The sequence below is a fragment of the Halichoerus grypus genome, chromosome 13 (genome assembly GCF_964656455.1).
Source record: "Halichoerus grypus chromosome 13, mHalGry1.hap1.1, whole genome shotgun sequence".
In the NCBI taxonomy this organism is placed as follows: domain Eukaryota; kingdom Metazoa; phylum Chordata; class Mammalia; order Carnivora; family Phocidae; genus Halichoerus; species Halichoerus grypus.
In genome coordinates this window covers 27,350,494-27,363,846 of record NC_135724.1, presented here as the reverse complement: position 1 = coordinate 27,363,846, position 13,353 = coordinate 27,350,494, and the positions used below count along the sequence as shown (strand labels likewise).

The following is a 13,353-nucleotide window of genomic DNA, read 5'->3' as shown; positions in this document are numbered from 1 at the left end:
TCACACAATAATTATTTCTTGGGCAGGTTCCATAGGCACGAGGGACAGGAAAGAGGGCCAGATCTGAACTCTGCCCTCAAGTTTTCCATCTCTTCGAGGAGACGAGACTAACGTTTAAGTAACTACAATGCGAAGCGAGAGGTGCTGAGCACGCAATCAGGAGTCAAGTGCTGTGGGAAGCTGGCGGAAGGAGCGCGGGGCCACGGAGCGGGCATACCACAGACGGCTCTGCATGCAGAATGGCCGCGAAGGCACGCCTGGCAAGAGGACCGGTGAGGCGGGGGCGGAGAGGCGGAAACACCAGGGACCCGTGTGGGTGACAGCAGGGAGTGTGCCGCAGCTGGCTCACGAGAGGTAAGAGGAAGAGCGGGGGCAAGACCGATGGGAGGCTGAAGGCTGTCACTACTGGTGGGAGTGATGAATCGGGGACGTAATGTGACACATGACGTCAGACGGGGGTAAGAATGAAGAAAAGCTGCCGCTGCTGCTCATGGTGTAAGAGCAGCTAACACCGAGTCCGTGCCGTGTGGCTGGACTGAGCACGGGGCTGAGTGCACTACATGCAGGTGCAACCGTTACTCCATTCCACGGCAGAGGGAACTGAGGACAGAGAGGTAAGCAAGCCGCCCGAGGCACAGGGCTAACAAAGAGCAGACCGGGCCCGGGGCGGTCCGGCTCCAGCGTCCACTCTTAACCATGCTGCTGGGCAGGCTCTGCCATCAGGCACACCAGGCCCGACCCCGAGCTGTCTGACACTCTGCCAGCCACTTGGCTCCACGAAACCTCAGTTAACTCCTCTGTGAAACAGAAGAGCAACAGCGCCACCTCAGCAGAGGGCCACTGGGAGGGTTACGTGGAAAAGCATTCTAATACGTAGTAGGAGGGGCGCTACTTAAAGCTGGTAGCGCTGTATCAGCATAGATGATGACAATAGTAAAAGTTCGCGAAGATTACCAATGGGCCGCAGGGGCGCTCCTACCTGGGTGGGCGTGGCCAAGCCCTCCACGAAGGAAGGAGTGATGTTGCCAGCCACGATCCAGCTCACCAAAGAAGAGAGCAGACTCCGATCACAGTGGTAACCCAGAGCATTCTACACACGGGACAGGATGTGCAGCAGAGAGAAGAGGCTTTAAAAAAACCTTATCAAGAATATCAGCAATTATCTTCCTACGACAGTAGGTTCTGGTAAGACATGGATTTCACCGATTAGTCCCCCCAGCAATGATAGTCACAGGCAGCGTGTTACAGCCAAATGCGATGAGCAAGCTCCTCCCGGGGGGTCCTTTCCTTTGGCTTCCCTGGAGTCCACACTAGCAGAGACTATGGTTCCTGAGATAAGGCACCGTCAAGACCAAGCTTTAAAAAGGCAGTGGCCCCAGAGTAGCACTGGGAACTGTGCATTTGGAGGAATGTTCTGAGAAGGCCACTATCTAGCCAATGACTGAAAGACAAATTCTCTAACAGGTTTACCTTGTGTTGCTGGTAAAGTAATTTCTGCACACAGTCTTCCTGCATCAGCTGAAAAGCTGTTTTACACAACTGGTCCATGAGGAAGAGGATGGCTTGTTCTCGGTACCAGAGATGCTGGCTTATTAGAGCCTGAACCCAGAACTCCAACACGGCAACGGGGCCCACTTCATTGGGCTGGGTGCTTACGGATACGTGGGCCTATGGAGAAAGGTCTCAGGTGATGTGGAGGTAAGAGTCAGCCTCCTATTTTTAAAACACCAACAAATAAAAACCTCCACTACGAAGCCCAAATCTGCTGCCAAGTGCTTTGAAATGACCAACACTCAGCTGTGCTAACACCAGGGTGCTTGAGTGGAAAGGTGGGCCGGTGTGTATGTAGGGGCTTCCTAGGGGTCTGACCTGGATCATGCTGTTGAGAAGCTTCACGTTGTCCCCATGGCTGGCTCCTGTCAGGTGCTGTGCCACCTTGTGGGTGACCTGCTGTGTGACACCCTGAGGGACACCACTGTCCAGGTGTAGGAACAGGAGGAGGTGTGACAGAAACCTGCCAAGAACATAGGACAACACACTTGACCTTCTAATCAGAAGTCAATAAAGTTTCCAGTGGCTAATTACTTATGAGGAAACAGAAAAATATTAAACTGGTCCCATCTGTAGACCAAAGCTCTTTTAGAGATTTCAACAATTCTTCAAGAATTTCAGAAAAATGAAGTTTTTGAATTTAAGGTGGGTTAAAAGGAATTCTATCTACCTGTAGAAGTATAGTGAACAGACAGATCCAAGACACATAAACACACACAAGTTAAAAAGCATTAGAGGAAAAACATCCCAAGCATCCCATTTATCCCCTCCCCACTCCCTACTCTCACAAAAGCAGAGATGTTTAGAAAATCATCCCACAATCTGGTACTGGCTGTCAACTTCATACAAGGTGGTGTAAGGGGCACTGGGCGCGGGGGTGGAATCCCACCACAAATAGGGAGTGCCCTCAGTTCCCTGGGTGTACTGGCTCCCGCCTCTCTCCTGTCTCCTCTGCTTCTTCTGGGTCTTGTGCCTGAAACACTCCCCCACACCTAACCTGGCAAACTCCTATTCATTCCCAACATCTCATCTACAATGTCCTTTCCCCAGAAGACACTTCCTGACCCTTCCCTGCTATCTAAAATACACCTAACCCATTAAGCCTCCCCCAAACCCTCCCTCTACACCCCCTTGCCCAACCACCCACTGCCTTCCATCCCCCCCACCAGGATGTGACAACCAAAAAATCATCTCTAGACATTACCAAATGTCCTCTGAGGCTCAAAATCACCCCCGGCTGAGAACTACCACTTTAGAATTACTTGACGTTATCATGAGCCTTTTTCCCAATCACATGAGCCAATATATCCCCTTCTTGGTGAAACCAGTGTGCACTGGATTTTTATCATGTGTAATTAAGCATCTTGATTAATACTCCATTCTTAATTCCCTCCCTCCCCAAGCAGCTACTTCTTTTACTATAAATCCCATTTACTTTTACCCATATGCAAACGCAACCTATAACACTACAGCATGGCCTTGCCAATAACACTTTGTAATTACCTCAAAAGTCTTGTTTCCTCAACAAGATTATGAGTATCTCATGTGATGAGCACCTTCCTATGTATCTTACCTGCTTGTAATAGTACAGACAATGAAAAGCAGTAGGTTTTACTACTGTTACAATGGCAAAGCCATTTGCTGCTCAATGTCAGAAACACTATTCCCAGGTTTCATGGAAACAACTACTCTCTCAAATACTAATAAGCTATAAGCAATCTAAAATTAAATGAGAAAGGGAAATATCTTTCATGAAAATAAAACTGGAATCATTTTAAGAGTTACTGTTCATCAACCTGCATTCTAAACTAGGCAGGAAGTTTTTTGCCTCATAAAAAATACACTATTGAATCACATCATTCCCTATTTTACTTGAAAACACAGTGGTTGGTCCTCCCTGGGCTATACCCTACTTACTGCTCGTTCTTCAGAAGGTAATACTGGCAAGGGTAGAACAAAGGCAGGATCTTATCCAGGACATGAACCACTGTTCTCAAATGCCTCGACTGGACCAGAATTCCTAACAGTGAGATGCCTTCGGCACAGAACTTCTCAATGCTACGGAAAGAGACAAAGGCAATGAAAATTCAAGAAAATGATGTTCTTCCAATGAGCCATCAGCCTACTTGCTACCCAGATGATCTCAGGTCCCCAACACATGGTGTGCATAGCCAAACTTCACACAGAAATACCAGCACCAGAACTCGGGAAGTACAAAGGAACTTAACAGTTCATCTGTATTTTCACTTTACAGATGAGAACGGTGAGGTATCATGCCCAAATTCACATAATTTCCTAGTGTAGGGCCAAAATGAGAACCCAGGTTTGCAAATTTCCAGTCCAGAACACTGGCCACTACCCCATTTTGCTTCCCAAATGGTGCTTCTTCTAAGAGCCATGGGGCTCTCATTGCGCATTTCCACAAGGTATTAGAGCAAAGAGAAGATTCAAAAGTGAGTTCACGCTGTTAGTATAAACTGGCAAAATTCTTCTGAAACCAATTTGCATAAAAATTGATTTATTCTTTGACTCACCTCAGAAAATCTATCTTTAAGAAATAATCTCAAATGTGGAGAAAAATATGACACATGATCCATGTAAAGATGTACTTTTCAAAATTATTTAAAATCACAAACTCAGAGGCAGAAATGATATATGTAAATTTTGGGAAAATCCATTCAATGAGAATATTATTGCATCATTTAAAAATAATGCATATGAGGGGCACCTGGGTGGCTCAGTCGGTTAAGCATCTGGTTCTTAGTTTCAGCTCAGGTCACAATCTCAGGGTCGTGAGATCAAGCCCCACATGGGACTCCGTGCTCAGCATAGAGTCTCCCTAAGATTCTTTCCTTCACTCCCCCTTTGCTCCTGCCCCCCAAATAAAATAAATAAATAAAATCTTTAAAAAGAATGCATATGATGTGCAAGGGCAACATGGAAAAATTCTACTACACTGATGCTGGGGGGAGAAAAAAAAACATAAAATGTTATACTTTTGATTACAACAACTAGTAAACAAGAATCATATAGAAGGGAAAAAACAGGGGCGCCTGGGTGGCTCAGTTGTTAAGCGTCTGCCTTCGGCTCAGGTCATGATCCCGGGGTCCTGGGATCGAGCCCCACATCGGGCTCCCTGCTCGGCGGGAAGCCTGCTTCTCCCTCTCCCACTCCCCCTGCTTGTGTTCTCTCTCTCGCTGTCTCTCTCTGTCAAATAAATAAATAAAATCTTTAAAAAAAAAAAAAGGGAAAAAACACAGGTATGATATCACACCAAAATGTTCATTGTGCTGGAGAAGTAGAAGTAAGTGACTCTCCCATCTTCCTACTTCTACAGTTTGATTATACTGCTTTAATTCTAGGGTAAAAAGTCATTTCAAAAGATAAAAGTAATGATGCAAAGATTATACCACAGGGAGATGTTTATAATATTAGAATGAGAAACAAAGGATATACAAAATTATACATATGTTATAACTCTAAAAAACATCAAAGGAAAAAATACTGGATAAAAAGCAAACAGGAAAAGAAAAACCCAATGTTTCATTAGGGTAAGAAAGATTCTGGGTGATTTCTCTGACTATTGTTCTCTGTTCTGTGTGATGTTATATTCATGTACAACTTCTATCCCTGCATACTCTGTCCCCAACCCCAAGCACATTCATAAGATTGTTTTAAGTTAGTTCTAGTATATATACATCCCTGATGACCACGGTGGATGGAGTTCAGCCCGCAAGAGAAACACTTTATTTTCACCTTCACTCCCGTTCAGGATGCAGTAATCAGCACCAAACAGTTATGTTTGGAGAAGACCGATAGTAGTATCAATGAATAAAGAGGTGCAGTCCCAGAACGAATACAAGACACGAGAGAAATCATGAAAGATTAAGTTCAGAGCACTACACTCAGAATCCACATGCCAGCCATTTGCTGAACAAGTTGAAAGTATTATCACACACTTAAGGCTCAACAAGTAAGTCCAGTACTACCATTATTCCCATTTTAGAGATGAGGAACCTGAGGTACAGGAAACTCGACCTAGTGAATGACACTTGGGTTACTGGAAAAAACGAAGAGTGTCTTCCAAAGCGCCTGTGTAACATCTCTCCTCGTCCTAGTGGATCAGTTCTACCCTCTTTCACCTGACTTTCAAATCTGTCCATCACACTTGGGCCCTACTCACCTACCTGGTCACCTCCGGTCACTCACGGGAAGCACGGGCTTCGGTCAGGAGTGCTTCCTCACCCCCCCACATACACACTCAGACACCTGCTGCTCCTTCCCGCGTTCATGCAGTCAAACACCTACTAGTCCAAGCTGTGGAGATACACAGATGACAGGACAATGCCCTGCCGTCAAGGAGCACGCAGTGCACGAGGGGAGCGAGAGACACTATCACACTGCAATACAGTAAGGGTGCTGCCCGGAGTGCACAGGTGCTGTGGGGGGATGGGGAGGGCGAGGCCCGTGGCTGAATTTTCAACACTGGGGGCACTAGTCACCTGGAGAGGGTAAGTGTCACCACTCTGCCCCCTAGCCTCGGATGCCTTCTCTACTTAAGACTCCTCTCCAAAGCTTCGCTCCTCTACACAGGTATCCTGCCCTCATGATCTCTCCTTCCTTGAAATTCCTTCTGCTCATACTTTTGAGTGGTTCCCAATCCAGGCTGTACATCACAATAATCTGGAGAACTGGCCCCCAGACCAATTATATCTGGATTCTCACCCTCTTTTCCGTAGCTTTAGAATCACTCCGAACAGGACTCTAAAGAGCAGCAAGGGTGGAGAAGCACCACTCTACAAACCTCATCTGGCCCACAATCACATCTTTAGCGCTGCCCACTACCTTCTGTCACCCAGCTCCACTAAACTGTCAATAACCTGAAGGCAGCTAACTAACAATTCCGTATCTCTCCCACTGCAGAGCACAAGGCCGAACACAAACAGCTGATAGGACACCCAGCATCCCACTGAAAATACACGTAATGCGAAACAAGATGCTGACATTGGGATGCTAAAGAAGTATTACAGTGAGTCTAAAATGCAAGAACCAGAAAGCATGTAGGTGAAAGAGATTTTAGAAAAACAGATAGGCTAGAAAAAATTAATACATCGTAGGAAAATGATCTTTTCCAAAACAAAAAACAAAAAAAACGATTTTTAACCAACTAAGAACTCATCCATTTACTTACGGCACCAGCTTACGGCACCAGCTACAGCTGTCAGCACTAGGGATGAAATGGTAACACAAGATAAACATGGTTCCTGAGGTTAGGGCCTCACAGACGATCCCTGAGAAGACTGAACAGACAACTACAACACAGTGTGGCAAATGCGCCAGTGGAAGAAACAGCAACAGCTCTGGGCTCATGCCCGAGAGGCATGTGACCTGATCAGGCATTTCTTTCCCCTGGGCAGATTTAGCCCTTTAGTGGAGAAGCCTGAGTTGGGCTGCCATCACTTTAAACAAAATTCAATACAGATGACCAATTCTTTTTATGTGATCTCTATTCCAAGAAAGAGAAAACACCTACTGCTGACATGAACATTCCACTCTGGGGCACAGATATACTCTCTCCATAATGTATGAGGTACAAATCTGTCTTATATGAATTTGGGCAGCATTTCCCCTGGAGAAACCATTAATAAGGTTTATGATTTGGTCCTGATCACCATTAGGTAGGTTTGATGGAGGCCTCAGACCTTGGGGTGTGAAAAATGAGATCTAGAATCACTGACTGAGGTTCAGCAACCCTAGGGGCTCAGCCCACACTGTACCTGTGGCCCACGGTGGTCATAGCTAAAGCCAGGTAACAGCCGATGGGCATGCCCGCCTTAACAGCCTTCAAGAGAGGATGAAACGTGGGTGACTCTGTCATGTCAGGCACAGTGCTGGAGAAGGGAACAGTTGGACAATTCTGCTGTATTCCATAATCATTTTTGTGCAGTTTTAACCTCAAGATCAAATTCCAGGCCCACTGGTTAAATGAGGTCTCAGGTGTCTCTCCATATCGAACAATACTGGCCAAATATGAAACCTAAAACAATTATTTATTTTAAAACCACAATTAGTCACATACAAATTAAATCAGTAAGTTCACCCGCCCATTTCCTTCTGTGATCGACAACATCCTCAAAAGAGAGGACATACTACTTACCAGTACTCAAGTGTTTGCAGCACTCAATTAAAGCAATTTCTCACAACTACCACTTCTGCTTACTTCCTAGTCACTCTGTGAACCTGATCTAAGTCAGTGCAAGCAAAGGAGCAATAATACAAAGGTTGGTACACAACAAATGGTGTCATGATAAGTACGTTTTAACAACCAGCTGGAGCGTGGGAGATCATTTACAGGGTTTGTCAATTTTGGTAGTGTAAAAACTCCCACCATGGTCAGGTGCAAGCTACGAACAGGTTAACAACCTGGTTTGCAAAGCTCCTGAAAATTCAGTCTGTTCTCCTGAGCCAGGACATGCCAGCTCCAGCTTCCACTGAATTCTACAACACTGAAATGGTCATATGTAAGCTACTTCTCAAAGAAAAATCTTTATCCAACCACAGAATTCAATTTCAGGATCTTAAATTGCCAGAAATGGTCTTAGGCAATCTACGGGTAAATACTGTAACTTTATCCACCCGCGCCACTTACAATAAAGATGTTCTCAGTATAGAAGAAAAGGAAATACCTGCTTCATACTTTCAGAAAGAAGCCCGGCATACGGCTTCTGTGCAAGGTATTTCTGGTACGCTTCAAGAATCATTAAAGCCACTTCAGCATGGACTGCTTGATCCAGATGAAGGGTACCCTTTCAAAGAGAAAAATAATCACAAACAAGCCATCTTGATTTTTTTTTTTTTTAACATGCCCTTGAACAAAAAGACTAGGAAAAATAGTAAAAAAGGATCTTGGATGTAGAACTTAAGCATTCCAAAAATGACATCCCCTAACAATTAAGTTATAAAATGACAATAGGAAAAAACCCTGAAATCTTCAAGAACCATTAATTGCACTTAGATAGGTTTGAACCTGACTCATCTTGGACCCCAGGTATATCTTTGAATGTAACTCCCCCACCCTAGAAGCTCTATAAAGTCTTTGGGTTACAACTTTAAGGGCATTGCCACAAACTGGGAAATTGTTCAAGTATTATTAAACAGGAAAATATTTAATAAATTAAATCTATATTCCCTTTCATTATTCTATCATCAGTGAAAATGTAGAAGATACTCAACAACACAGGGGCACTCGGGTGGTTCAGTCAGTTAAGCGTCTTACTCTTGATTTCGGCTCAAGTCATGATCTCAGGGTCTCTGCTTCAGATTCTCTCTTCCTCTCCCTCTATCCACTGCCCCACACCAGCCCCCCATCACACACGTGTGCACTCTCTAAATAAATAAATAAATAATAAATAAACCTTAAAAAAAAAAGATACTCAACAACACAGATAAAATATTCCTTCAGGAGCTTGAAGTTGCCTATCGAATTTCCCATCCAATCTTCCTTTGCAACCTGAAGAAATACATTTCTTAATCCTTTAACGGAAGATGACTTTCCTAACTAATGAAGGATCGTGGAGACTCTCACAGGGAAGTCTTCACACAGCCAGCTGGGAGAGGAAGGGCTGAGGGGAGGGGGGTTCTACTCACAAATCAGAGAACGTGAAGATGAAAATCAGCCCCCTATAGCTCTCACCCACCAGCACTGGAGTGGGAGAAGCTCCAAATGGACCCAGGGGCAGACCCAGGTGGCTAGGGACACCCAGGGAGAAAAGCTGCCTGGTTCCAGTTTTCTCATCTGTACAACAGGGGTCAAGTACATGCAAACCTCACAAGACGGCTATGAGGACTAAATGATTTGCTGAGAATAAAAGCTGGCAGACAGAGAGGGCTGAGTTCTCTCCCGTTTTCCCTGTATAATATCAAAACATTTTGATCTAGGAGCTAACTAATAAGGTCTAGGGTAAAGAGGAAGGAAAGTTTTTTGTTTTTTTTTTAAAGATTTTATTTATTTATTTGATAGAGACACAGCGAGAGAGGGAACACAGCAGGGGGAGTGGGAGAGGGAGAAGCAGGCTTCCCGCTGAACATGGAGCCCGATGCGGGGCTCGATCCCAGGACCCTGGGATCATGACCTGAGCCAAAGGCAGACACTTAACAACTGAACCACCCAGGTGCCCCAAGAGGAAGGAAAGTTTTAACAGTCAAAATCATTGACATGGCATCTTTGGAGACATATGATAGGTAGCAAACTCTCAATAATAATAAGCTATTATTAACAAAGCTATTAATAAACTATTATTAACAAAAACTACCACCGCTGAGTACTTAATGTGCACCAAGAATTGTCCTAAATGCACGTCCTAACTTGCTGAATCCTTACAACAACCCTACAAGGTAAGCGTGTTAATATCAATGCTGACGGATGACCAACTGAAGCCGAGAGTTCAGATGCATTCGGGGTCATGCAGCCAGGAGGTGGCAGAGCTGGGAACAGAATCCAGGCATGCAGCCTGCTTAGAGTGCTGGCTCTTAGCTAATGCACAGTGTTTTAGGAGACAAATGTGGCAGTGACAAGCAAGACAAAATGCAGGAGGAAGAGAGACCAGAGTCAGGAGGGGAAAGCAGGAAGAACTGCAGTGAACAGCTAGAGATAACACAACAGATACAAACGGTCTTAGGAAAAAGAGAAGAAGTTTCACTGTGGAACAATTTATCTTCATGTAAAGGATGGTCACTCTGCAAAACAGAATTAAAGAAAAGATCCTAAACTCTGACACAGCTAACAGAATTTGCAGACCTTGCAAATGATAATTGGAAATGTTTATGTTTTGAGAAAATGCTTCTTTAAAACTGATGTGTATAGAACCTCCAGTCTCTAGACAATGGTTTTAACACATACCTGTTCACCAAATCCCCAATTGAGTCCTTCTAGAATAACGCAGGCCAATTTATTCTTCACCATTGCCAGGTTATAATTCAATAACCAATCCCGAATCACAGCTCTCTCAGAGGCAGACGGTCGCCAGAGATACAAAGGCAGTTCTTTAAACAAGTATAAAGAAACCTTATTTAAAAGAAAATGATGATAATTAAGATCGAAACTTAAGGACAATCCTGTATTACTATAATATTATATTATTAAACTGCTTGCAAAAATTTTTTCCAAAAGGAAGAGGGGTTTTGTTTGATTTTTAGACAAATGAAATGAACATCATGGACAACCAAATAAAATAAATATTAAAACTAATGATACACCAAAAGCACACTTTGCTACCCTTTGTAAAGGTCAACAATTTTTTATTTATATATAAATTGATATACTTCCATTTAAGAAAACCATTTAAGAATACCAAGACCCAAATTTAAAGCCATGATAAATGAGGAGATGGTCATTCATTTTACAAAAGAGTTAGCACTTTCGATAATTATTTAAATAAACAAAAAACAGAAATAGACTCAAATACAGAGAACAAACTGGTAGTTGCCAGAGGGGAGGGGAGTAAGGAGATGGGTGAAAAAGGTACAAACTTCCAGTTATACAATAAATAAGTCACAGGGATGAGAAGTACAGCATAGGGATTACGTTCAATGATATTGTCATCACTTTGTATAGTGACAGATGGTGACCACACTTATCGTGGTGAGCATTTCATAATGTATGCAACTGTCGAATCACTATGCTGTACACCTGAAACGAATATAATATTGCATGTCAACTATAAAAAAATTATTATTTCTTCTGTGGCATTTAAAAAGATATTTCTGTTAGCTTCCAAGCAATCTGGGGAGGAGGGACAAGGAGTGGATGGAGGTGAAGAGGAAACAAGATCAACCAAGAGTTGGTAACTATTGAAGCTGGATGATGGATACACAGGGATCCATTACCCTATTCTTTTACACAGATTTGAAAGATTCTATAATAAAAAGTTTTTTAAAACCTGTTTACAAAAAGTCTATAGCATCACTTTCTGAATAACATATCCATGTGTGCAAATTAAGATAAATCTGGGTTCACTCAATAGTTTGCTTTAAGGGAGACTGATCAGAAGAGCAATTCATTTTATAATGTCTAGAACAGCGCTATCTGATGGAAACATAATGCAAGCTACATATGTAATTTTAATTTTTCTAACAGCTACATCTTTTAAGAGTTAAATGAAACAAGTAATATAATTTTAATAATATATTTCATTTAATCCAATACATCCAATACATTATCAACATGTAATCATTACACAAAACTGTGACATGCTACATACTTTTTGTTCATACGAAGTCTTTTAAACCCAGTGAGTACTTTACACTTACAGTACATCTCAATTTGGACTAGCCACCTTTTAAGGACTCTATAGTTACATGTACCTAGTGGCTATAGCATTGGACAACGCAAATCTAGAACATACATACTAGTTTTTTTCAGGTTCCTGCACTGCTCCCAATGAAAGGCAAAACAAAATGTGAAAGAACAACAGAAACAATAAATTTTAAAGAAACCTTTCTTTTCCTTTGTGTGTGTGCACTCACATAGTTAAATTTTCATGAGGATTTGTTAATAAAGGTCTTGAATATTCTGAATAAAATGGTAAAATAGTAATTTTAAAGATGGAAAAATCCTACTTTACCCTGTGAGAATCTGAGAGAAAGGGCAAAATAATGGTTCTAGAACAATGAGTACAGCAATGAGATCTGTCCAGAAAAACATCTATCCCAGCTAGATAAAATAATGGTATAGCATGTATCTGTCCACCAAGAATCAAAGTGTGGCTATCGTGAAAGGTCCTAGGGACGTTAAAAGGTTAACAAGGGAATATTACCAACAACTTTATGCCAATAAATTCAACTAGTTAGATGAAACGGGAAAATGCCTTTAAAAACATAACTTACCAAAACTAAGGAAAAACAAAAATCTGGACAGCTCTATATTTGTTTTAAAAATGCAAATTGTTATCAAAGGGTTTTCTACAGAGAAAACTCTAGGGCCAGATGATTTCACTGGTAAACTCCATCAAACAGTCAAGTTAGAATTAATAGCAATCTTAAAAAACTCTTAAAAAATGGAAGAGGAAAGAATGCTTCCCAACTCATGTGATGAGGCCGACATAATCCTAAAATCAAAACCTAACAAAGACATAACAATAAGACTATAGATCCATATCCTCATAAATATACATGTAAAAATCCTCAACAAAAAATATTATCAAACTGAATCTATCAACATATATCAAGAATAATACACCATGATCAAGTGGCTTTTATTCCAGGAAACAATAATGGTTCAACATTTGAAAACCAGAACAGTTTAGAGCCCACAGATCATTTCCGGGCTCTGGGGCTACATCTGATTCCTGATAACCCCAAGGTGACAACAAAAATATTCAAAGCTATCCTATTCATCTAAAGGCATAGAGGGTTTGAACAACTTACTCCAAAAATGTCAGCAAGTTCCCAGAGCACAAAGGAATTATAGGTATAAACAGAGAATGGAGGCATCTTTTAGATGTGCTCTAAAAACCTCATGGTCCCAATTTTTACAGTTAAGTTAAACATATCTCTGGGCACAGTTTACTACCTGAAGTATTATGACTAAATTTAAAATATAGGTGTAGCCCAAACCAGAAAAACACTTAAGAGAAAATGGTGATGAGCTCAACCAAATGGAAAGAATCTTGTGACCCCCTATGTATATTTCTTTGGGACTCATCCCATCAGATAATCACTCAAAACTGAACAACTAAAACCATGCTCCTGTATATTGCATATAAAAGGCCTTTCATCTCAACATAATCATATCACAGTGGGATA

The 13,353-nt window shown here is 42.2% G+C and overlaps 1 protein-coding gene across 3 annotated transcripts in view; it reads right to left on the bottom strand.

Annotated features, from left to right (window-relative positions):
- The window catches only part of EPG5 (ectopic P-granules 5 autophagy tethering factor), a 103,815-nt gene that overhangs the window by 54,007 nt on the left and 36,455 nt on the right, over positions 1-13,353 (bottom strand). For 2 of the 3 annotated variants that reach the window (XM_036107576.2, XM_036107577.2), the window contains exons 14-20: positions 10,451-10,615; positions 8,238-8,357; positions 7,329-7,588; positions 3,469-3,609; positions 1,870-2,014; positions 1,471-1,668; positions 980-1,090 (exon numbers count right to left, since the gene is read on the bottom strand). In XM_036107576.2, coding sequence (XP_035963469.2) covers positions 980-1,090; positions 1,471-1,668; positions 1,870-2,014; positions 3,469-3,609; positions 7,329-7,588; positions 8,238-8,357; positions 10,451-10,615 — 1,140 coding nt within the window. The remainder of the gene's footprint in view (positions 1-979; positions 1,091-1,470; positions 1,669-1,869; positions 2,015-3,468; positions 3,610-7,328; positions 7,589-8,237; positions 8,358-10,450; positions 10,616-13,353) is intronic. The other variant, XM_078060376.1, reaches the window with a different exon arrangement.